General features: G+C 38.3%; 1 protein-coding gene across 1 annotated transcript in view; it reads left to right on the top strand.

Annotated features, from left to right (window-relative positions):
* Rere (arginine-glutamic acid dipeptide repeats) overlaps positions 1-26,139 on the top strand; it is a 294,428-nt gene that overhangs the window by 57,265 nt on the left and 211,024 nt on the right. Inside the window, 2 exon segments of the mRNA XM_048783657.1 lie at positions 7,830-7,900; positions 17,073-17,198. Coding sequence (XP_048639614.1) covers positions 7,830-7,900; positions 17,073-17,198 — 197 coding nt within the window.

The following is a 26,139-nucleotide window of genomic DNA, read 5'->3' on the forward strand; positions in this document are numbered from 1 at the left end:
CAAAATTGAAAACTGAAGACTGCAATTAACTGTCATTAATTTTGTTGAATAAAACTATGTTCCATTTACTGTACAATCAGGTCTAGGCTTGAATGAGTTTAAATAGATGAAATCTAAATTATACTGACTGTCCATTAAACAGTAGCAGAAAATCTGTATAGAAAATGGATTCAGTATGATACCAGTTTATAACAGAATCATTTGCCAAATAAGAATTATAGCCCAGGCATTGTGAATTCTCCTGTGTATTTCCAGTGAGCACTGCAAATTGGTTTGAAGCATTTATTGCAAAGCCCAGGCTCCCAGTGTGTTGTTTTCTAAAACAGAGCAGGCCATGTTGCTTAAAATCTGCCCTGCAGGATGTGACACCAGATCAGATAAGCAATTTGTTTGTTGTCAGCCATATGGGGAGAGAAGAATCTTCCCACCAGCCTACCTGTCACTGATGATTTTTTTCCTATGAACACTGGACATAGTGTTCTGCATTGTTTTCCTAAATGTACATTATGTCAGCCATGTTCCACTTTTAATCTTAGAGTGAAAGATGTGTTAACATTTTCATTAGTGATCACCCTTTATTTAATAAGGCTTTTATAGCAGAATTAAAAAAAAATTTCATATAAATGCTTTGCTTCCATAGGTAGGTGGCCATCATCACCTTTTAAAAATTTTTAATATTTATTTATTTGATGCCAGGGATTGAACCCATGGGTCCTTAACCACTGAGCCACATCCCCAGCCCTTTTTTATACTTTAATTAACAGACAGGGTCTCACAGAATTGCTTTGTTCCTTGCTAAGTTGCTGAGGCTGGCTTTGAACTTGTGATCCTCCTGCCTCAGCCTCCCTAGCCTCTGGGATTACAGGCGTGTGCCACTGAGCCCATCTTATTTGTATTTTTTACCCGGTGCTGGTGCTCAAATTCAGAGTTTTACTTATGCCAGGTAAGCTTTTTACCATTGAGCTTTGAGACCCCAGACCCATCACCAATTTTTAAAACACACTTTCCCCCTTAGACTGTCTGCATCTATTTTTGTTTGACATAAACACTATATAAACACAAGTTAAAATAGAGGTCCACATCACTCTACTGGGATTTAGCTGTTAAATTGGGTTAGAATCGTTTTCATAGTAGGGCTTTTATTTTTTAAATTTTTGCTGTGCTAGGTATCATATAGAGCTTTAAATGTGCATTACATTAAAAAACCATTAAATATTTTTTTTTTTTTGAAATGGTGGGTCTTACTATGCCCAGGCTAGCCTTACATTGAGACTTTTCCTGTCTTAACCTCCTGAGTAAGTGGGATTACAGACACATACCACCTCATCCAGCTATAACAGGGGCTTTTAAAGTAACATTTCCCTAATAAATTACGGAGAAGAGGGTGCTTTCAGTGTTCTTTGCTTGGGAAGTGCTGCAAATGTAAAATTATGGCTGATAATTGAGTGCATCAGTATAACAAGTTTTCTGATGCTGGAAGGGTGATCTTGCTGTGTCTTGTTTTATTGAATCTTAAGCCCATGTAACATGATTGACTTGGGAAGGATCATATTACAGCAGTTATACCAAAACATCCACTTCTTAAAGCCAGAGAGATAATGAGCTAGGGTCAGTTTTTAAGCTTTTGATGCACTGAAAGTTTTCCATGCTTCTAGAAGAGAAATGTGGAATTCGAACAAAATTCCATTTAGTTAGTTTATTATAACCCTATTTCCCACCCTTCCTCTCCAGCATTGTTGTTCTCATGGTTTAATTTTCCCTGTGAGCAGTAAAGACAGATAAATGTTGCCTAGAAGCACGTGATATTCTGTTTAGACAAAAGCCCAAGTAAGCTTTGTAGCCCTAATTAAGAATCATCAATGTTTCAGTGCATGTGACTGAATTTTCATGATATTGAAGAAGGAAGGGGCTGGTGACATATGTTTCCTGAAATTTTTTTTTTCCCAGTGAGTTTATCATCTTCAAGATGATACAGCCAGTTTTGGTGACAGCTGATAAGAGTCAAAACAAGATAAGGGGCAGTGCTGGGAAGGTGTTCCCTGCTGAGGTCCTGTTTTCATGCCTGTTTCCTTTTCCCTTTGAGCTCTCCACTGTTACCAGACACTTGGCTTCTTATTATTCGCAGAAAACTATAACTGAGCTTGCCTCTAGTCAAGTTATTGCTTAAATAAATATTAGAAAACAGCATTCTTTTCGTTCATAGTGCTGTTAATATAGCAGCATTTTGGGATCCCAGTCAGCATCTGTCTTCATTCATTCGTTCATTCATTCCTCATATGATTTTTGTGTTTACTATGTAGAAAAATGAAAAGTTAAAATTTTTATATATATATATATATATGGAGGGGGAATAGGGGTGGTGAGATTTGAATTCCGAATTGTTTCTTAGAAAGTATTCTCTTTAGGGCTGGGGATATAGCTCAGTTGGTGGAGTGCTTGTCTTACATTAACAACACCCTGGGTTCAGTCCCCAGCACCACCACCAAAAAAAGTATTCTCTTTAAAACTGGGCATGGTGTGGTACAGTCCTGTAATCCCCAGCTATTTAGTAGGCTGATACAGGAGGATTGTAAGTTCAAGGCCAGGCTCTGCAATTTAGTTAGGCCCTAAGCAACTTAGCAAGACCCTGTGTTGCTTGGGATATAGCTCATTGATAAACGTGTCCCTGGGTTCAATCCCCAGTACCAAATTAAGAAAAAAAAAAAAGAAAAAAGAAAATAGTCTCCTTTAGATGGATCACTTCCCTAGCTCCCTTGCAGTATTGTACTAGGGATTGAACCTAGGGCACTATACCACTTAGCCACATCCCTAGCCATTTTTAATTTTAATTTTTAAAAAATATTTTTTAGTTGTCAATGGATTTTTTTTTTTTTAACTTTATATGTGGTGCTAAGGATTGAACCCGGGCCTCACACGTGTTAGGCAAGCACTCTACCACTGAGCCACAACCCCAGCCCCTTTAATTTTAATTTTTATAAATTGCTGAGGCTATCCTTGAACTTGGTACCCTCCAACCTTGGCCTACAGAATCACTAGGATTATAGGTGAGCCCCACGGTACCCTAATTTTTGTAGGAAGGTTGTGGGAAGAAAAATATGTCTCTACAGTAATTTCGTATTTTTATTTAAAAAGTAAATGAGAGAAATCAGGTCAAAACAATGCAGCCCCCTTTCCCTGCCTCGTATGGTATGTTGGCATGGCTTCAAAAATTTTAGTTCATACCATCTCTGATCTTATTGGTGATTTAGTACTATTTATGTCAAATAAACTCTTTAAGTTTTGTCACTTAATTTTGTAGTGAGGTTATCTGATTTTTTTGAATATTTCAAAGCACTGGTAGAGATGATTTGACCAGATACTGTTTTTGCAGATTGTATATTGAGATCTCACGAGATCATCCTTTTGGATCACTTTGGGTTGCCATGGTAGTTTTTAAACAAAAAAAGATAGTTTTTTAATCTAGGTGCAAGGAAGGCATTGATAAGTCATTGTGATTATTCCAAATGCCAGGTTTGAGGATGGGCTCTTGTTCTTCCTGTTCTCCAGGCAACAGTCCTCCATGTGTAAGAGTGCAGAGAAGAGTTTAGCAAGCAGAGATCAGGGGCTGCCTTTGATAGGCCAGCAAGTTCCTTTCCTTCCTTCTCTTAACAGAATTTACCCCCTGGTATAATTTACAGGTAACCATTCCCTTGAATGTCACTTTGCAGTAAGAAATTAAAGAATATAGCTTCTCTGGAAGATTTTTTTATGTACCAGCTAATAGCTTAGCTGCTTTATGTCTCACAATAAGAGGGGAAATAAGATAAAAAAAGATTCTTGATTATGAAAAAAAATATAAAGCTTTTTCCTGTGTAAAATAATGACAAATTTGTACCTAGTCCTCACTATCTAAGCATCTGTTGTTTAATTCAGTGCTGTCTTACTTTACTCACGCTAAAGCTAGAAATGGCTTCTTGGTGGGTATAGGGAATGGAAACATGAGTTTTCAGATTCTGTAAGATTGAGATCAGAGTTGTATGCCCTTCACTGTCCACATTATAGTGAACAAATAACTGAACAAACAGGGAATGTGAATTGCTAATGTTATATAAAAAAGGGAGGTGTTATTTGTGAGATTGGTATGACCAGAAGGTGGTGGAATGAAGGATGAAAGACAGTTTGGCACAGATGGGACATGGGAGTTGATGTTTCTTTTGGAGAATGTAGCCCAGGGGAAGAGGGTGGCATTTATTTGCATGGGACTGAGTCATTGAAATCAGCACATTACTTTTTTTTTTCTTTTTCCTTTTTTTGTTTTTTTCTTTTCTTTTCTTTTTTTTTTTGGTGTTGCTGGGGATTGAATCCAGGACCTTGTGCATGCAAGGCAAGCACTCTTCCAACTGAGCTGTATCCCAAATCCCAGCAAATTACTTTTGTCACTTGAACTTTAAAAGGTCAAATCATTAGTTTGTGACCTATTCATTATTCATGTTGAAACCAGTGAATAGTAGCTAGGCTAGGATGACTTTCTGTCATGAAATTGAAAAAGATAGCTTTCCATAGGAAGTGATTGGAAGAAGAGGACATTGTAGATTGTGGTTTGTGTTTAGGTTGAGTAAGAATTATATAACTGATACCTAGAGATTTGAAATGCTGGGAGTGGGTACAAGAGGGACCAGAGGGGCACAGATATGAAGAACTTGGGTCATCCCGATGTCATGTAAGTTGGAGCTACAGTTTTTATCTAGGGAATTCTGTTTTTACTTGAATATTATATTAGGGGTGTGAAGACAAAGTTTACCCTGGTGGGAAGAGGCCTCTGGCTTGTTAAGAAGTTGTTGACTGAATGTTGAAGCAGAGTTTCTTTTTCTTTTTCTTGAGCTTCTGGGACCCAGATTAAGATAGAAAGTTCAGTAACTCATTTCTGAGCTGATGTTGTGCATGGATTCAGGGATTAAGTCTCTTGAATTTGCTTCTGAGGAGAGAAATCAGTTGGGGAATTCGGGCCGACACAGTGATGCATACGCATCCCAGTGGCTCAGGAGTCCCAGGCAGGAGGATCAAGCCAGCCTCAGCAAAGGTGAGGCACTAAGCAACTCACTGAGTCCCTGTCTCTAAATAAATTACAAAACAGGGCTGGGGATGTGGCTCAGTGGTCCAGTGCCTCTGAGTTCAATCCCTGGTACCAAAAAACAAAACAAAAAAAACAATAGTTGACATTCAGTTTTTATTTCTTCTCCTTCCTTCTCTTCTTCTTCTTCCTCCTCCCTTTTTCTTCTTTCTCCTTCTTCCTCTGTCTTCCTTCTTACCCCCTCCTTCCTCCTCCTCCGCCGCCTCCTCCTTTCTTCTTCTTCTCTCTCCTCCTCCACCACCACCACCACATCAACATCCTTCTCCATGTTCTCATCGCAAATCACCTTTGGATACAAAATCCTGAAGTCCTGCACATAGTTTCCTGGAAAGGTGTGTTCTATAGAGAGGGCTTTCTCGTGATCTCTCTGTGGAGTTTCTGGTGGACTGAACTCTCCACTGGACGAGGGATGTCTCCAAACAGCTGCTTCTTTCTCTTTCTTGGCTCCTAACATGTGTGAACAGTGAGGCAGTAGAGGAATTTGTCAATTGTCAAGAACATTCTGAAGGGTCAGGAGAAAAGATAAAACAAATGGCATTTTCATCATGGCATTATGAGCAGTCTCCCTAGGAGGTTTGATTGACTCTCATACCTTTCCTTCTCAGTAAATAATCTGTACATTTTCTTGTCCTAAGCTTTATGATGATTGTCAGTTGTAACGTGGAAGGATTTTACCTTTCTATAGGTATTGCTTTCCTTTTTTAAATCTTAAGATGCCATTTAAAAAAAAAGAAGAAAAGAAAAAACCTTTTCTACTCTAGCTGTTGATTTTGTTGGAGTTCAATATCTTTCTTGCTTCCCTTCTCATCTAAAGGTGGGGTTGTCTGTTGTTTGCTGGTTATCTCCACCCTCAGGATGGTGAAGGTTATTAGGGTGGGAGGGTTGGTCTTGGGGGCGGAGCTCCTGGAGGTGGGATATAGCACTTGCTGGTCCCTGTTGGGAGGCTACACCCCAAGGATCTCCTTTGGGGCTGCTCATGTGATATGGGTTCCTGGTCTTATCTCGTTATATTGCCTGTAGACCTCACAATTCCTGGTCTCTCATTTATTCTTTAAACTGTATCTCACTTACACCACCTTCCTTTCTGCTTCTCTATCATGAATCTCTCTCTCTGGAGGTTTTATGGGCTGTGCTCTGGGGGCTGCGCACCTGCAGCGGAGAGCTGTTTTGTATTGGGCAGTTCACGGCTGGGCTTTTTGAGCTATGGACTGGCCTGGTAGCTCGCAAACACTGTTCCAGGTTAGCGGTTACAAGGGAGAGGGGGGGAACTGGGGACTAGAGGTACCTTGATATTGCTTCTAGGCCCCAGCAGGTATCCCAGGCTGGGAGTTGCCCCAACTAAAGATGGTGTCAAAGGTGTCCCAAGATGGAGGTGGCTGTTTTCAGAGATGGGTTGTTGGGTGGGGTTGGGCCGGGTTGTGGCGTTGGGTGGCATTTTCAGAGTTGTAGCTCTGTGGCATGAAGTATTGTCACTGGCAGCTGTCTCCAGACCCTGTCCTGTGTCCCCAGGTGCAGGCTACCCCGAGTTGGGCAGTATGGCAGTGGTTGCAGTGTTCCAAGATGGAGGCGACTGGGGGAGCCCCATGTTGGTAGATGGGGGTTCATACAGGAGTGGTGGCCTTGCATGTGTGCAGTGGCCATGTATCCTGCATCGGTGGGCAGCCAAGTCCCACACAGGTGTTGATGCCAGCGGTCCTGGGTGGGTGGGTGGCCGGGAGTTCTGAGCTGAGGTCTGGAGACCTGTGTTGGAGCAGCTTTCAGGATGGGGGGATCCTCTAATAATTCGCAGAGAAAGAGTATCCCCACTACCAGAATCCTAGGTCACAGAGAGAGACAGAATGCAACCTCATTCTAGCCCACCATCTTGGATCCGGGTCTACTCTAGCTGTTGAGAGTAAATAATTACCCAACCATTGCCATATCAAATGCAGTTTAAGAAAGTGCTCTTTTTTCCCTGAAGAAAATGTAATTTGGTTTACTTTATTCCATCTCTGATTGGTGGCCATGGTTTTCTTTACAATTAGAAAATAAATTATGTTTAGGTTAATATTTAATAGTTATCCACAAGAGATTAAATTAGTTTTCTATTTTGTGGTTTAAATGAAAAGATCATTGTATAGCACATTCAAGTGGTTTTCTTTGAATTTTTTTTTCTTTCCTCAAAATGTTTATTGAGAATAAAGTAGCACTTGGCAAAATCATTTTTGTGAATGTGAGAAACATCTATCTGAATAAGTTATTTACAATTTTGACTTGCTGTGTAATCTTTAAAAAATTTTTTTTGTTATACATGGACACAGTATCTTTTATTTTCTTTATTTTTATGTGGTGTTGAGGATCGAACCCAGTGCCTCACATGTGTGAGGCAAGCGCCTCTGTCACTGAGCCACACAACCCCAGCCCCTTTGCTGTGTAATCTTGAGCAATTAATTCCTTTTTTCTAAACTTCTTCATGTGGATATGGATAGTCCTATGGGATCCCCCTTTCCCTGAAAAAAATCAGGTTCTTTAAATTATCAAGAAGGTTGTCAAAAAGAACCAAAGGGCAGTTTTCCTTTAGCTTGAAGTTATTTATAATTTAATATTGCCTTTGAAAAGAAATTTTTACTATGAAAGGTATGCGCTTTGTCATTTATTTATGCAGTGCCTTTTATGGGCCCTGTCTTTTGTTCCCTTAAAGGTAAATGCCATTGTTTTAAATTTTCTTTTTCTTTTAAAGACTGTGTGTATATCGAGAGTCGGAGGCCAAACACACCGTATTTCATCTGTAGCATTCAAGACTTCAAACTGGTAAGCATGCTTTACTGTGCCTCCTCTGCTCTGAGCCTCTTGTGGCCAGCCCCACTGCTCTCTCACTTTGCCCTCACCCTTGACAGGAAGCAGTCAACAAGGCAGTTGCTAGTTTCATCTTTTCAGTTTTGCGACATGGTGTGATCATGTTTTTATATTGTAAACAATATGTCTGAAGTATTTATTCTTTTAGTAGCTGTTTTGACAATTTCAGAGATATTCTTTGAGTTTCTGAAATAGTTTGCTTTTGCCATTATTAAGAGTCTGAGGTAAATTTAGGAATTAACAACTAGGAAAAAAAATACAAATGAGCCAGAGACAAGTTTCTTGTGAAGAACTATATATTTCTGTGACATTTTGGTGGGTCTGGAGTGTACCTCGAATCTGGTTTTGGGCTTTCCCAAATGTTGTAAGAAGGAAGTCTGCATCATGCATGGTCCAGCTATTGTCCTTTCTCAATGGGGACTTTCCCACTAAGAATGTTAGCTGGGCGCCTCTTTCCTATTATGAAGTCTCTTGGGTTTAGACTGGTGGTTTCCACAATTTTGTTTTTGGATCCCTGGATGTTGAAAGATTTTTGCACATGTCTGCAAATTAAGCATCCTCAATCTTGTGTATGTAAATACACTTCACATGTCTATATATCTTATTTTTCAAGTATATTAATATGCTATTTTGATATTTCAAAATTTATGAGCAATATGCAGTTAAAAATCACTGTTTCGTATTTTCTTCAAAAGCCTGATAAATGAAAATACTGTGGAAGTAGTATCATTTGGGAGTCTTTTGATATGTTTTGATCTTAGAATGGGATCCTTTTGCTTAAAGGTTGTGGACCACTGTCTGCACTGTTAGGTAGAGAAATATCCTGATTCTTTAGCTTTGTAGAGGATGTATATCAATTAGTACCTGTGAATACCCCATTTCCAAAACCCATTGAAATTTAACAGTATTTGTGTTCTGACACACATTTCATGAGATATTTCAGTCTAAAGAAAAGTAATGTAGTCTGAAAAGTTCTTTAACCCCTCATCTCCCTTGTTTCTTTTTATCATCTTCAGCGACCCAAACATCTGGTTTACTAACAAATATGTGTTATTTATTTTTCCTTATTAAAAAGTTATTACATAAGTAACACATGCTGACTGATTTTGAAGAGAGTCAACTGTGCCATTTACTTCTAAGATTTATTGACTCTTTGCAGGCTGCTTACAACTTCCCTTGCTGTTTTGCAGAGGAGCATTGCGGTTTAAAATTGGAAATTAAATGCTTTATATTCAGTTTCATGCCAGGATGACTTTTTACCATTTTTGGAGGTCTTTGCTCTTTATTGTATATTTCCTTACAAAGTTTTTTTTTCTCAGATACTGCACTGACACTGAAATTTTGGGAGGTGGACTTGTTTCCAGAAGAGTTTTATTTTGGTGTAGTAGCTGCTGCTACTGTTCTCTTCTTGCTTATTATCTGTGTGTGTGATTTTTACTAAACCAAATGCTTGTGTACCATGGAAAGTACATGGCTGTGAAATAAAATTGTAAAGATTTTTTCTCTTACCTGTTAAGATTCTGAGCTCCTTTGTACAGTTTTTTGCACATTAGCAGGTGCCTTCATGTTTGAGCAGTGCCCCTTACAAAGGGCTGATTATTGTGTGATAGTTGCTGTTCTGGGCAGAGACTTCTGCTGAGATACAGTAATTGCTCAGGGTATTAACAGCAATAAAAGCTGAATCTTCTGTTGTCGCTGTTGGTATAATACAGCACATGTAAAGCTGTCTGCAAAAACAAGTGGAAAGTATGGTGTAGTGTGTTTAGACACCTTTTTCGGATGCATACACTGCTATTTTTTGTGTTTTTGTTTGAGGTTCTGTATTAGTACATACTTGTGATTGTTGCATGAGAATAATAGAGATGGTGCAGTATTGATCCTGGAAAAAAATGTAGTTATATTCACTTTATTATTTTTGTAGTTCTGCATACTTCTTATGAAAAGATAAATAAATAGATAAGACTTTCCCTCCCTTCACTTCACCCAAGCAATAAGGGGAAAAGATGAACAGAAGGAAATATGCTTTTGTTTTTTGCAAGATTTTAAAGATTGGAGTTGGTTTTGCCCATAGCAAATAACATGGCAACTGAAGCAATGAAAATGAAAGAAAAATCCAATAGCTTTGTAATGTTGTAATTAGATATTTTATCTTTTTAGCTATTATAAAGCAAAAATTTGGTTTGTAGGTTGTAACTGAGAGATGTGAGATATGTTTGTTTATACCAGAAATGAGAATTAATCATTTTACAGTTGTGGGTTTTTGAGATTAAGATGTTGAGTATAAGGGGATTGTAAAAAGAATTTGCTGATTGTTCTTTATGGTAGTGTTCCAATGGTAAGATTAGTCTAAGATAAACTTACTAATACTAAGTTATTGAACTGTGAGGGTCTTGGGTAACATTTCATCAACTAACCCTAACTAACCCTAAGGAGAACCTTTGGATTTTATGTGGGGATCTGGGTTGTCTTCTACACTCTGCTATTACATTCTCTTAGAATCTGGGTCTATAGTACAGAACAAAACTACTTTTCTGTCCTGGCTTATGACTTAGTGGCCCAGCCAGAGTATTTAAACAGTTTCCCCTTTCACTCTCCATAGTGTCTCAGTTTGGATGATAAGATGTGGGCCTTTTGTTTGGGGTAGGGCCCATGGCCCCTGCCTTATTCATATTTAAGCATCAGAATACGGGCATCTGGCACTGCCAGGCATATTTATAGCACTCATTTTCAGAGAGGGTGGAGGCTATGGTGGTACAGAGTAATTAAATTTCTAACTGTGCAGAGGTTTCTAAAGGTAGCATTTTCAAGGGAAGTGAATCATGTGTTCTATTAGGAAGCTTTCTTACTCTTAGAAATTATTCATTTGATTTGGCTTATTTCCAAACCAGGAGATCTGGTTCTGTTTGAATACATCAACCAAACTTATCTATGGAACAAGTCTTTAAAAGCAGGGGCTCAAGAGAGCAGATGGCAGTATGTGCTTAATTGGGAAGTAGGAAGAAAAAAGGATCAACAAGAAAGTAGGTTTCTGCACCTATCTCATAAATAATAAAACAGTTGGCAAAATCTTTAGTTCTTTAAAACAATAATCTGGAGTGGCAATCTGTGATCTTTGTGGCTTGACGTGAAAAGATGAATTGAACTTTTTTTGTTGTTGTTTTTTAAAGAGTTTAGATTTGGAAAACCAAGGCAGTTAGCAGGGTTGCAGGCTAAAAGGATGAATCAAGAATTGCCTGAGTGTTAGATGGCAAACTGGTAAGCTAGAGGACATCTGTGAAAGTAGAGGACCACCCAAGGAGGCTGACACTTCTGTCTTGGGTTCTTAGATCATCCTTTTGCTCCCTGTCTGTAAAGGACTCTTTACTTGGACTAGATTGAGTGGATCTCCATTAACTGCAACTGAAGGCTTGGTGTGACATCTTTAACCCTTTCTTCCGCTGCCCTCCCCTATGTTCTGGGTTACCATGCCACTTAAATTGCTTGGAGAGTTTTGTTCGTGAAAGAGTCAGGATCATCAAGGAGTATTCTATCCCAGAATGCAATTAGGAGTGTTTTGGGTCATCATCAGTGCCTCTGACTGGCATTTATTGAAAACCTGCTTTGTGGTTTTTGTTGAGTGACCATAAAGGGCAGTTAAGAAGTGTAAAATATTGGTCCTTCTCCCAGTGATTGAATTATAATCGGACAGACAGTTTGTGGTATTATTGATGTTAGGTTTTTCTTTTTTTTAAGAGATTACTCAACAGGATTGGTGGAGGAAAAAATCATTTATTCACTTTTTGTTCTAAAAGAAAGATTTCTTTCTTTTACTAAAAACTACAATTCTATTTTTATAAAAATTCAAGTCTTAAGTATAATAGAGATCTAGTTTGCTATCTAGGAGTAATAGAGATCTAGTTTGCTATCTAGCATGGAGTCTGAGAATGATTCCGTATAATAACAAGGAGTTCCTTGTAATAGTTCCTGCCTAATTCTTTATTCATAGATCAGTAATCAAAGCTCTTTCTTTAATATTCTGCATGGGGTTTTATGTGGATTCTTGAGTTGCCATCACTCTTACACTAGAAGGAAGTATGTTTTTGGTTTCCTAGTGGGTTTTTCAGCTGTTACTTAGGCCAAATGAGTTTTCAGGAAAAATATGTAATTATTTGAATACCATTTAAGATTCAATTGATTCATTTTATTAAAACTGGAGAAATCATCCCTCAGATTGAACTTGGTTTAAATAGTACTTAGAGTGAAGAAAGGTCATTGAGGATGTTATAAAGTGGACTGTGAGTTGCCTGGGTGCATTGTTAACAGTGATGCATGGAGGAGTGTGCTGTTGCACTGTCCATCCCAAAAGAGAGTACATTTTCATTGCTGGTTGTGAGTATGGAATAGCTAAGAATATATATCACTCACTAGTCACCTTGGAGGAGACACATCTCCATTTCTGCCATGAACGTGGAAGCCAGGTTATTCATGGTTTAATACCATATCCCTGTCTATGTTTCATTGCCATATATGAGCAGCCGGAGTGGGGAACATGAACATTTCTCCATGATCTCTGGTCTTTACTCACAACTCTACTCCAAAGTTGATTGTTACCTGTCAGTTCTTATTCATGTGTTTCCTGATAGTACAGCTGAAGAGAGGCTGCAGAGAAATTATCTTCAGCTTAGGTACTGCTTATGGAAACTGCCCTCCCTTCACCAAATTTAGCTGCTCAGAAGTGGATTAAAAGCAACAAGAAGCTGTTTTACTTCTTTTAAAATGAAAACTTAGTAATTAAGGAACATAGGAGATGTCATGTAGAGGCTTCATTAACAAGCACTCTTTGGGTACACATTCACATGTATACATAATGATTTATTAGACACATGTATTACCTATTACAGTTGTTTAATTGCAGTTTTGTTATTGTGACTGTGGAGCACAGATTGTATGGTATATATATGCATATTATGAAATGGGCATTCATTTTAATAATAAGTAAATCTTGTATCGGAGTGTTTTTTCAGTGGTGGGAGAGAAGATCCCCATTAGTACGAATATAACTAATTCAGAATTAATCAGGGATACGTAACTCTGGGACTGATGGACTCAACATTGGGCTGTCTGGGTTCCTATGCTCCGTCCTGTGAGTTGCTATCTTTCATGATCTTGGGCAAGACACTTAACCAACTTAACTTTACTTTATTTACATATGAAGTTGGGGTAAAAAGACCTACCTCACCAGGTAGGTAGGCTGTTTACAAATCATGTAGCACAGGGCCTTCCCTGAAGGATAACAGTAATCATGATGTTGATATTTAGTTGGTACTCTTTGTCTGTTCTGTTCAGTGATCAATATTGTGTGCTTAGCACTTTGACTTGACTATAACATCCATCCTAAATACTAAACATTGACTGAGTAACATTTCAGTGGAAAAAAAAATTCCCTGGATAAGTTTTGAGAAACTTCAGTAGTAGTAGTTTGAAAAAATTCAGGCATTAGTGCTGTGTCTGTTGAGTATCTCTGTGGCCAACAAGAGTTTCTGGTAAAACGTAAATGCTCAGTAAATATTAGTTGAATGAAAGAGTTTTGGGGGGAAAGACTAATCCCAAGAAATTTGATCATTTACCTTTACTTAGCCTGTAGTAGTATTTAATGTATTTAAATGATGAACCTATTCCTTTAAAAATATTTCTCTAATTTTTAAAAAGTAGTTTCTTATTTCCCTCAGGGAAATGTTATGCCATAACATATTTTAGGTGTCATTATATTCTGTTTTAAGTTTTCAATGTGACTGGCTTTTAGCAAAATTAAATGAGGCTTAGTCTTTGTGTGAACATACCAGAAAAGGCCACCTGCTGTGAGAAGTGCCTCAGGGTGGAGAAACAGCTTCTGAGGGTCAGTGGTGGTTTGGATTGTGTTTCTGACATCCCTGGGATAGGCCTGAAGTCCATGTTTCTTTCTGTAGTTCCTCCCCTTTACCCTCTTGCTTTATGCCTTATAAAAAGTTCAGTACCACTCAGTTACAGCTTTGTGGTATGTGTGTTGTGTTGGATGATGAAGCAACAGTTTTCACATTTGTTACTGTTTCTGTTTTGAGGGGTGTGGACCTGCCTGTCATTTAAAAACAAATAATGAATGGACAGTAGGATGCTTCTTTCAAAGAAGTTGGTCCTTTCGGTTTGGTTGCTCTCATCTGTCAGAAGTGAGTGCATTCATGTGGTTGTACTCTAGACTGCGATTTCTTTTTTTCCTTCATTTGTTTTTTTAAGTTGTTGCATACTAATTGTACATACTTATAGGGTACAGTATGCCATGGTTTCTAAGGTAAGAAATGGTGTCCATTACTGAACTGGTGCCAGAATTTTAGAGGCCATACTTTTATTTTTCTTTGTTTGAAATAAAGGTCATCCTTGCTTATATTAGCCTTGTTAAAAAAAAAAAAAAATAGAAGGGGATATTAGGTTTACACCAGACTATTAAGTGCAAGGACTAAACATTCTTTGTATTTGTAAACTTGAAGTTTATAGTTTCATTTAATCTTTTAAGAGGCACAAGTTGAAATGAAAGTTCTTAGCTCTGAGTTGGATGGATGTATAGTTAAGGTAAGGTTGTTGGATATCCGAACCTCATACCCTCTCAATTACCAGAGCAGTGCTGATAGAGTCTTTGACTAAAACATCCTTTTTGCATTTCATAGATATCAATTTAGAAATAGATAGCGAGATGTTCACTTTTTTTCTTTTAATTTTTTTAAAGAGAGAGAGAGAGAGAATTTTAATATTTATTTTTTATTTTTTGGTGGACACAACATCTTTGTTTGTATGTGGTGCTGAGGGTCAAACTCAGGCGGCACGCATGCCAGGCGAGCGCGCTACCGCTTGAGCCACATCCCCAGCCCCGAGATATTCACTTAACTGGAAGTTAAAATGAAGTTTTGGGAGTAAATAATCTCAGACCATTCTGTTTTTTTTTTTTTAAAGCTCCGTTTTTCTCTGTTTCTCAGCAGTTGGTTTTACTCTTGGCTGCAGGGCAGGATGGGCCCCTGGAATCTAAATTTTAATGGTACACAAAAACTGTGAATTTGGGTAATTAATTTTCTCCTGATTCATTTAGATTTTAGGGTTCCAAGAAGTCGTTTAATTTTTTTAAATTATATATATTTCTATAAAATGTTTATCTGAAAATGTTATTTACTTATTATATGTATGTGAAACTTTATGCAGAAAACTAGATATTCTAATTTTTGTTTTTCAATGCACTTAAGAAAGTTGGGACAGTCTGGTCTTTTGCAGATATCTGCTGTGCAAGAATATTGATGAAGTCTTGTTCAAACTTGACTCCTTAGAACTGGAAATTTGTAATTTGTGTATGTATATATGGGTGTTTGTGTTAAGAACCAACTCGGAATAGTACCAGAAAAAAACAGGAAAAGTGCTTGAGAGAAAATTAGGAAACTGAGATACTGTCAGTGTTTTCTGATTCATAAGAATAATGATTTGCTTTGAAAAGGCTTTGATTTTAAGGCCTAAAATGTTTTAATCATTTCTTGAACTTTTATTACATATTTTAAAATAATGCCGAAGTGTTTAGAAATGCTTCACTGTGTGTTAAAATTTTAAAACTTTTAATTTGAATGTTTTATTTGAATTTAAATTCTGATTCATTGAATTCCTAGTCAGGACATTAAAGAGGAATTCATCTTTGTTTTGATGCTTATGGTGAAAAATATTAAATATATTGTACATTTAAATGCACACTTGAGTTTTTACTTGAATTTGAATTATAGCAGGGGGAGGAGGGAAGTGTTTGATGGAGGAGGCTATTTCTGATGACACAAGACAGTCATTGATATTGTCATAGAGGCTCTGGTGATCAGAGACCAACTGCAGAGGTTTACTATGAGGAACTGAAGATACACTGTACATGGTGATCTGTAAAGAAAGAAAGGAAAAGAGCATGATCATGATAAAGACATTCCTAATAGCTTATTTTCTTGATTTGTCTTGGGGGTGTTAAGAGACATAAAAATAGTAGTTAGTGGATTTTATGAAAATCTTGGTTCGCAGAAGTATTTTAGACAATGATGGTTTCTCAAAAAGGATCACATGTAACAGGGAACCTTATTGATGATTTAATATTTTAAAAAGTTGACTTTCTGTTACTTAACCATCTTTAAGAACAGAGGTTCTTATATGTATAAGGATTTGGCTTACAGATTTCTAAAGTTTATAAACCACCACATGAAACTGGATTAGTTGGTTAAAAAAAAAATGTTATATGCTTTCTAGAATATTTGAAAGGGAACATATTCAAACTATTATTGTGACATCTTTCCTGATACTCAGAAGGACTATACTAGCTTTCAGAAGTGCTTTCTAATCTTTTTTTTTTTCTTCCTAGTTTTAAACGTTTTCAATGTTTAGAGAGATGGGAGAGGGAGGGAGGGAGGGAGGGAGGGAGGGGTGGTACATGTTTAACTGGCTTTGCCCCCAGAAGAAATAACTGTCTTGAGCTTTGTGCTCTGTGCCTGTTCATTAGCCTCACCTTGTGGGCATTTTGAGAAAATTAAATCTCACTTTGAATGTCCTCATCTTTCCTCTGTTTTTAAGCCAATGTCTATTTATCTTACCTTCATCTTTACAAAATTAAAGTAGTACTTCAAGAAAATGACAGGATCTCTGTTTGGCTGCTGTAATGCCTAGACTGTTTATTAAATATACGGGCTTCAGCATGTTGCATTAGAAATTCTTCTGAAAGCTGGGTTGGTCTACATGTGATTTAGTTTCACTGTTGTATTTACATAATAGCACTGAATATTTTGTTTTTATTATAAGCAAAGCATGCCATTATTACTGTGCTATTGCACTGTATCACATCTTTACTTGGTTATTTTGAGGGGCACACACCATACTTTTTATGAAAGGACCTAGTTGAAATCTGGAGCCAGAAGTTTGTTCACACAGAAATAAGGAAACAGCTTTGATTAATGCAGAATGCTAACTCTAGTGACAGAACAAAGTCTCTGAGATTTCAGAGGCCATCTGCTAAAGGATTTTTGCAGATACCTGCTTGTGTGCTGAGTGCCCCCAATAACCAGGGCATGAGGGGGCATTGGGCACGTTAACTTAAAACTCTTTTCTTTTTTAGGTCCACAACTCCCAGGCCTGTTGCAGATCTCCAACTCCTGCTTTGTGTGACCCCCCAGCATGCTCTCTGCCGGTGGCATCACAGCCACCACAGCATCTTTCTGAAGCCGGGAGAGGGCCTGTAGGGGTAAGGAGAATCCCGTTTTTAAAAGCTATCAGTATTTTATATCCCATAGGGTATAAAATAGGAATATTACCTCCCTCCCCAGAGCCCCTTTAAAAATGTGCTGTATCATATGTGTTTTTAAAGGAGTAACAAGTACATGCACAGCGGAAGCAAAATACGGGACTTGCCTTACCCCTCTAGGACAGTTCCAGAAGTTAGTGGGGTTTGGTGGAAGGGTATTTTGGCACCAGCAGAGAGCATGCTGGGCTGCTGCAAGGAGCAGGAGCTGGCAATCAGCAGCGAGTATGGATGTTGGCAACTGAAATGGGGGAAAAGGGGGTAAGTTTGAGTGCAAGTGTGGAATGTGCATTTTTCCGGACTCATGGCTCACGGATATAAATCGATTGTTCTTCTCTCAGAGGATGTTTTGTAAAAGGCTGTTCAGAAGCAGTAAGGCTTTATGGTAATGCTAGATATAGGATAAAGCTCTACCTCTCCCAGCTGCTTATTCTGATAATTGCTGTCTTGATGATTACACAGGAGGTGTAAGATGCAGCAAGATGCAGTGACTCACGTGATCCACCCCTAGAGCACAGGGATCTCCTGATGGAGATCATAAAGGCTCTTCCTGTGTAGTTCAGCAACCCCTCCTTTTTTTTGTCTTCTTTTCCCTTCTTACTTTTCTGAACAAGAGGTTTTTATTCTTAAACTGGGTACCTAAGACTGCTGTTAATCATTAAAGAAGTATAATCCAAGTGTAGAACTTAAATTTGTACTGAATTAGAAAATTATAGCCTTCGGTGCTCTTCTCCTCACCTCAGCATATTCAGAGTACAAGGTGCTGTCGATACATGATGAGTTGTTCAGCTGCAGTGTACAATATTAGCATCTTGGCACTAAGAAAGGATAGTTTTCCAGATGGGCTATAGCACTTGTGGAGGAGTTCTGTGAAGGTAGGTTGGACTGAGAAGCTGGGTATGTTTTTTGACACTTCAGTAAGGTGTAGACAGGCAGAATGGAAGGCTTCCAGGTGCACCTGTCTTCCTATGTGTATAAACAACGCATGCTGTGTGCCTGGTGAGTCTGAGTAAGAAGATGATCTACAGAATGTCACTGAAGAGCGCAGGTTTGTAGGTCTTGGGAGGTAGAGGTGGGAATATAAAATGGGGCTGGTTCACAGAGGATCTTACAGATAAAACAAATTGAGATTTTTATGCGATAGGCAATAGAGAACTTTTGTAGCTATTTTGTAGACCACTGCCTCAGAATATTCCCTGGACACCAGTATGCAGACATTAGGATAGATGTCCCTGTGTTAAGATGGAGACAACCAAGACAGTAGAGATGGGGAGTAATACCTGTATCACTATGACAGCAAACATAGTTACCATAATTCCTCAAGCACTGGACCCAGAAGAGGGTTCACATTATGGAACACTTGACTTCTTGAAATAATAATCATTTACAGTGGAAGATAGAACCCAACATAGGGGTAAACATCTGATTATGATCCCTGGAGCCGTATATTGACATTCTAAGGGGCAAATTAGTCCAGTCTTGACTGCTTACTTTTAAAACTTTAGCCTTTACTAACTTTGGAATATGTGTATCTAAAGAATGGGTTTATTTTTCAGGTTGATGCTTTAGAGACAGACTCTTGCTAAGTTGCTTTGGGCCTCACTAAGTGCTAAAGCTGTTTTGAACTTGTGATCCTCCAGCCTCAGCCTCCTGAGCTGCTGGGACTAGAGGTGTGCTCCATTGCCCTCAGCACTGAAAGGCTTTTAAATTTTGCCCATAACACTCATTTTTAATGAGTTTTCTATATTAGCATTAGCGATGACCAGCATTTAGTTTTGTAGTACTGGCAATTGAACCTAGGGCTTCCCATGTGCTAGGCAAATGCTTTACCATGGAGTTACACCCCCATTCGTTTTATTAGCATTTTTATTTTGAGACAGTGTCTGGCTAAAGCTGCCCTTTGACTTGTGATCCTCCTGCTTCAGCCTCCTGAGTAGCTGGGATTATGGTTGTGCACCACTGTGCCTGCTGGTGTTTATTTTTAGTATTCATGTCCACGGAGGATTTAAATTCGCGATTGGTGGAACTCTCAGATTTCATCCTATATGGGTTATAGAAGATTCTGTATAAGATGATAAATCTTTTAGTCAAGATGATGCTGCGTAAAGCAACTGTATTGATTATTTCTTAATGATGCTTTGTGCTGCCAAAGTCATTTGTGCTGGATCTGAATTGGATCCAGTTGGCAGAGCTCCCTCACTCTTATGTGTGGAACTCTCATAAATTCTGCAGGCACACAGATCTAACATGGTGTAATGAGAGAGCTGCTGGGAGAAAAAAAAATTGATTACAGGGTTGCAGACAATATCATTAACGCTTCTTGCCACGAGATACCAGTTGTCTTCCCTAATAGACTATTTTTGTTAATTTAGTTTTTATAGGATACCATTGATTGTTTCATAATTTAACTTTCTTTGCATATTCAGGTATATGTGATCTATACCTGAATTTCTACACTAACGGTAGCATAAACTCATCAGATTTAATTTTATAAGTGTTTAACTTTTGCGGAGGGTGGGGTCAGGTGGGGACCAGTACTGGGGATTGAACCCAGGGCCACTCTGCCACTGATCTATATCCCCAGCCCTTTATATTTTTAAACAGGGCCTAAGTTGTTAAGGCTGGCCTTGAGCTTGTGATTCTCCTGCCTGAGCCTCCTGAGAAGCTGGGATTACAGACGTGTGCCACAGTATGTGGCTTTGATTTATTTTTGTATCAGTTCTGGAGAGGCAACCTTTTTACTTGTTACTGAGAATTTGCTAGCTTGGATGTTTATCTAACAAAAAGTACTGTGCTCACTGGTTGGAGGTGGCAGTGGGGGAGGGAGGAAGGAAGACAAAGACAACATGGCCGGATCCTCCCTGGATTGGTTAGAGGTGACCACCCCCCACCTGCTAATTTGAATAGAAACTACTTGGCAGTATGGCAGAGGGTTGAGCTAAAGAAGGAAAGATGCTGCCATTTCAAGGGGACTTAAAATGTCCATTTCTTTTCTGTTGTCATGGATGTGTTCCTGCAGGCCATGTGGGCGGTGCCTTTCCGCTTCCTCACTAGGGGATGGAGGGCTAGTGCATAAGACCTCTCCAGTATGGCTAATTAAAGGCAGTACTCTAATAGTGGGTTGAACTGCTTTGTTTTTAGTAATTTAAAAAAACAAAAAAAACAAAAACAAACTCCTATAGTTTTGTTTTGGGTGCATTTTCCTCTGGGGAACGTTTTTCCTTTTCTTGACAGATTCCTGTGTAACACATACATAAACAGAATTTCTAACCCTGAATTTTCTCATTTGTAAAATGGATATAATTCTATGTACCTCAGAGGGTTGTTGCAAAAATTAAATGAAATAATTTATTTTTTAATTTGTTTTCTTTTTATGTGGTGTGAGGATCGAACTCAGTGCCTCTTTATGCATGCTAGACAAGTGCTCTGCCACAAAGCTACAGCCCCAGCCCATGAAATAATTTATAAAATTTTTGAGCACATTGCAGTCTATATGTCCCCTTAATGTTGGGGATGTGTTCTAAGAAATGCATCATTAGGCAATTTTGTCATTGTGAAAATATCATAGAATATAAATACCCAGCTCTAGGTTATATGGACTTCAGACCTGTACAGTATATTACTGTATTGAATGCTGTAGGCAACTGTACCATTATAGTAAATGTTTGTGTATCTAAACATAGAAAAGGTATAGTAGAAATACTCGATGATAAGAATTATCTTGTTGTATTGTAATCTTACAGGACTGTCACCATATATGTGGTCCAATGTTTGGTACATAGCTGTACTTAGCTTACAACAAACATGTATTAATCATTATCTGTTTTTACATTACATAATATTTGTGATTTATACAAATTCTGGTTTTAAATTAAATTAATAGTTTTCTAGACATCCTTAATTGATGTCCATATAGACTTCTGATTTCTGAGTTTGAGAGCATCTGTGAACTTATTGAAATTGTTTGCAAAGTCTTAAGTGTATATTCATTTTTCTGGAAAGAGGATCTGGAATTTGAGAGGTAAAATATATGTATATGCATATATGTATTTTAAAATACTTTTAGCTGTACATGGATACAATACCTTTATTTTTTTATTTTTTTATATGTTTTATGTGGTGCCAAGGATCAAACCCAGTGTCTCATACATGCTTAGGCAAGCACTCTACCACTGAACTACAGCCCTATCCTTATATTTATTTTCTCATGAGTACTAATCACTATATTCCTAAAATAGGGTAGAGCTAGGGTTGTGGCTCAGGGGTACAGCGCTTGCCTCACATGTGTGAAACACTGGGTTCTATTCTCAGCACTGCGTATAAATAAATGAATAAAATAAGTCCATCAACAACTAAAAATGTTTTTTTAAAAAAACAAAACAACAAACTAATAGAACCACTGTGGAAAGACTCTGTTGTGGGTCATTTAGAACTTCAGATCAGCTAGCTGTTTTCTCAGGAAGTAAACAGACTGAGAGTTTGTTTACTTTGTGCCCAGGCATTCTGTTGTCTTTTGATATTACTGCTTTTCATATTGGGAGTTGGTACCACGTAATAATTAAAAATGAATGAAAGCTTATTATAAAACACTGTCTTAAAAATGAAGCTGACTGGACAGGAGATGTGGCTCAAGCCGTAATGTGCTCGCCCTGGCATGCGCGGGGAGCTGGGTTCGATCCTCAGCACCACATAAAATAAAGATGTTGTGTCCACCGAAAACTGAAAAATAAATATTAAAAAAATTATCTCTCTCTCTCTCCCTCCCTCCCTCCCCTCCAAAAAAAAAAAGTAAAGCTGACTATGTTTGTTACTTACTCATTGCTTAGAAAGAACTCTAATCTGCCTGTTCAGCTGTGCAGGAGTTTCAGAGGCTATATGACTCTCTCATTATTTACTGTGGCTTCCCCAGTTGACAGCAAGTATGGCAAAATAACCTTGGGAAAAATCATAAGTCACGCTGTATTTTATATCTCGGTATAGTGAAAAGTGTTGATATGACTGAATTTTCGGAAGAATTGCTAATATCAAAGCTGCAATTAGTCCAACAAACCCAAATGAAAGATTATTACTAGCTATTGAATTTTATTTTATTTTTTTTTTATTTTTAAATATTTATTTATTTTAGTTTTCGGCGGGCACAACATCTTTGTTTGTATGTGGTGCTGAGGATCGAACCCGGGCCACACGCAGGCCAGGCGAGCGCGCTACCGCTTGAGCCACATCCCCAGCCCCTAGCTATTGAATTTTAATGTAGCAAATTGTAAAAAAATTCTCAGATACCCAGATGACCTATACGGCAAAAGCCCACTTACGGTGGCATTAGAGAGCACACATCAGTTGTTTTCACCAGAACAGTTGGTTGTCATAACCTGCTGTCTCATAAAAGCTAATTGTCAGCCAGTTTCTCTGAAGGCTGCCGTTGGTATTGATATCCTTTTTACCCAAAGGGGGGCATTAAGTCACATTTTCAGAAAATGGATTTCAACAATCCTACTCTTTTATTAACTGCCGTAAGTACAGTGTTTTTTGTTTTTTTTTTTTACTGTGGGTCAGTGTTGAATTTAATGGTGCCATCCAGGTTTCATTGAGCCGTCTTTTCTTTAAGGGCAGTGCATTGCCTTTTATCACTTCTGGGCATTCTCAGGCCTTTCAACCCTGCCTTTTGGGGGTTTTTCCTACTGCTGGACTGGAAAAGTATCTAAACAGCTATCTGTTTATTCCAGGCTTTGCAGGTTCTCCAAAATTGCTTTTCCTGACATAATTGCCAAAGACATTTATCCCCACAGAAGTCAGACTGCTTTTGTTGTTGTTGTTGTTTTTGGTACCAGCGATTTAACCCAGAGACACTTAACCACTGAGCCACTTCCCCAGCCCTTTTTATTGTTTATTTTGAGACAGGGTCTTGCTAAGTTGCTCAGGGCCTCGCTCAATTTGTTGAGGCTGACTTTGAACTCATGATCCTCCTGCCTCAGCCTCCCAAGTTGCTGGGGTTACAGGGATGTGCCACCATGTCTGGCTAATTTTTTATTTTGAGACTCAGTCTTAAAAGTTGCTGTGAGTCTTGCTGAGTTACTGGGACTGGCCTTAAACTTGCAACCTCCTGCCTCAGCCTCCAGAATTGCTGGGATTGGAGATAGGGCCACTGTGCCTGGCTTATCTTGAAATTTTTAACGTGACACATAATGTAGATTTGAAAGCAGGTAGAATTCTTGAATCTTGAAAATAGAAATTTATGTCAAAATGTATCTGGATTAATTAGGGTTAGTAAAAGCCCTTTGTAAAGACATTTCATAATATCCATGTTTCCTGTACTGAGAGCACAGGAAAGTTTTTCAGGGCTGTGATTATATCAGGTTTTGTAGGCCAAAGAATATTGGCCTCACTTTTCCATGAGTAAGAAAGATGTTTTGGCATAGCCTACCTCTTCTTTTGCCAGCAGACATTGCTGAATTATTTTAAATTTCTGATTCCAACCATGTTATGTTATAATTGGTTTAGAAATAGTTGACAATCAGTTTAATCTGTATAATGTTAAAGTTACTTCTTGCTGCTAGTGATATAGATCAGTTTACTTGATCATTTTATTTTAGTGTTTCATTTAAAATAAGTTGAATGAATTGATTTACCCTGTTTTTAAAAGGAGTATCAGTAGATTTTACTCATTGAAATATTTTAGAGACAGTGTTAAAAGGAAGTCTGGAAAATGGTAGATGTGGTTTCTTGAGACAATTTCACATTGATTCATTAAGATGACAGAAAGTGTCAGGTGTCTGGATGGCATGTACTGTTCTTGAGATTTTTTTTTTTTTTAAATTAAAACAAAAACAAAAAACCCCCCTCAAGTTCTGAGTTTCACAGAATTTCTTTACTGAGGCTTGAATCCAGGGGCACATAACCATTGACCCACATCCTCAGCCCTTTTAAATATTTTATTTAGAGACAGGGTCTTGTTGAGTTGCTTAGGGCCTCACTAAGTTGCTGAGGCTGGTTTTGAACTTACAGTCCTCCTGCCTCAGCCTCTCGAGCCTCTGGGAGTACAGCTGTGCACCACTGCACTTGTCTTGAGTTTCACAGAATTTCTGGAGACATTATTAGAACTCTGCCATAACAGTTTAGCATAGAAATATGTGTTTTATGTAGTAAAAGAAAAGTTAAGAAATGTGTCATCAGTTGTTCGTACTTCAGTATGCTTTCTCCACGTAAGTAGGTTTTCTGGCAAATTCATAAATGATAATTTGAGTTTTTAATGAATCAAAATACTGAAAGACTGCTTTCTGTATCCCCCATTGTAAGCACTTCTAGACTTTTCTTTCCCTCGGACCCCCTCCCTCCTCCCTTTCCTTTTCCTTTGCTTTCGCACTTGCCATCCTGTGGCCTGGGACCTCCTCTGTAGCAACCTCCCACCCTCCTCCTAAAGGCCTGCCTGCAGTCCTTGTGCTACTTAGTGCTTTACATTTCCTGTCCTACTTTCACTTCTTCTCAGCCTGTTCTCTGTTCTTATTTTTTATTTCTAATTTTTAAAATTTAAAATAGTTTTGATCTTACTGAGTAATTGAAGGAACCGTATGAAGGCCTGTGTGTGTACCCTCCCTAAGGTCAGGGAGGTGGCTGGAAGCCATATATTTTACTGTTGAAATAATGGTGTTGGTTTGAATTGTGTTGGCAGTATTCATTGGCTGTGTGATCAGAGGCTTAATCTCTCTGAGTCTCAGTTCACCTGTAAAACCAGGATAGGGATTCAGTTGTTCTGGAGTCAGGCCCAGGGATCCACCCATGTACTTGCCTAACCTTTCCCAAGAGATTCTGATGGGCAGTGACTTTACGAAATGGAGGTCTGCTCTTTCCCTGGGAACCCTTGTGAAAACACTTGTAGTCTTGTCCTTTTTTGTGGGATGTGGAACTACTGGTACAGTTCTAGGATTTCTTATGCTTCTCAAATCTGAGAATATCATGGACTCAAGAAAGAAATTATTTTGTGGCATTCCTGTATTACTTCCTTCCCCAGTTAGGTATAATGGGTGTACTTATAGCCCCAGAATAGCTGTAAAAGGCAGTTTACTAATTAATTTAAAAACCAAATTGCAAAATCATTAAAATCCTTCCGGACATGGGGGTACATGCCTGTGATTCCCAGTAACTTGGGAGGCTAGGGCAGGAGGATTTCAAGTTTAAAGATAGCCTTAGCAGTTTAGTGAGGCCCTAAGCAACTTAACGTTTCAAAATAAATAAGTATGGCTAGTGATTTGGCTCAGTATTTAAGTGACCCTGAGTTCAATCCTTGGTACCAAAAAAACATAAAGCCCCCCAAAATGATAAAAAGCATTAACATCCTAAGTACCAACAGTTATTCAGTAGGATGGATGGTGATGTTTTTCTGAAATAAAATAGCCACGCATGGCAAAAATTTGTTCTTGATTGCTTCCATCCCAAGTTCTTGGGAGTTGGTGCAGGCTGTGGCATGTGTAGATCACTTGTTTTCTTATGATAACTCAGTTTTTCTTTGACTTCTCTTATTTGTTATTGTTGCTGAGAAACCTGTCAGTGTAGGAAGTGGCTTTGCCTTTATCTGGCAACGCCATGTAGGGTTCATCTTATTTACTTACTAGCCTTTGATAGTTACAGTAGTATTTATTTAACTGTATATAAGCTTATTTAAAGTCAAAATCTTGGGCTGGGGATGTGGCTCAAGTGGTAGCGCACTCGCCTGGCATGCGTGCGGCCCAGGTTCGATCCTCAGCACCACATACAAACAAAGATGTTGTGTCCGCTAAAAACTAAAAAATAAATGTTAAAAAAAAAAAAAAGTCAAAATCTTGAACTGTGTTAATGAAGCTATAAAATATCTAATCCAACAAATGAATGTTAAGATACACACTTAAATTAA

The sequence above is a fragment of the Marmota marmota genome, unplaced genomic scaffold (assembly GCF_001458135.2).
Source record: "Marmota marmota marmota unplaced genomic scaffold, marMar, whole genome shotgun sequence".
Classification (NCBI taxonomy): domain Eukaryota; kingdom Metazoa; phylum Chordata; class Mammalia; order Rodentia; family Sciuridae; genus Marmota; species Marmota marmota.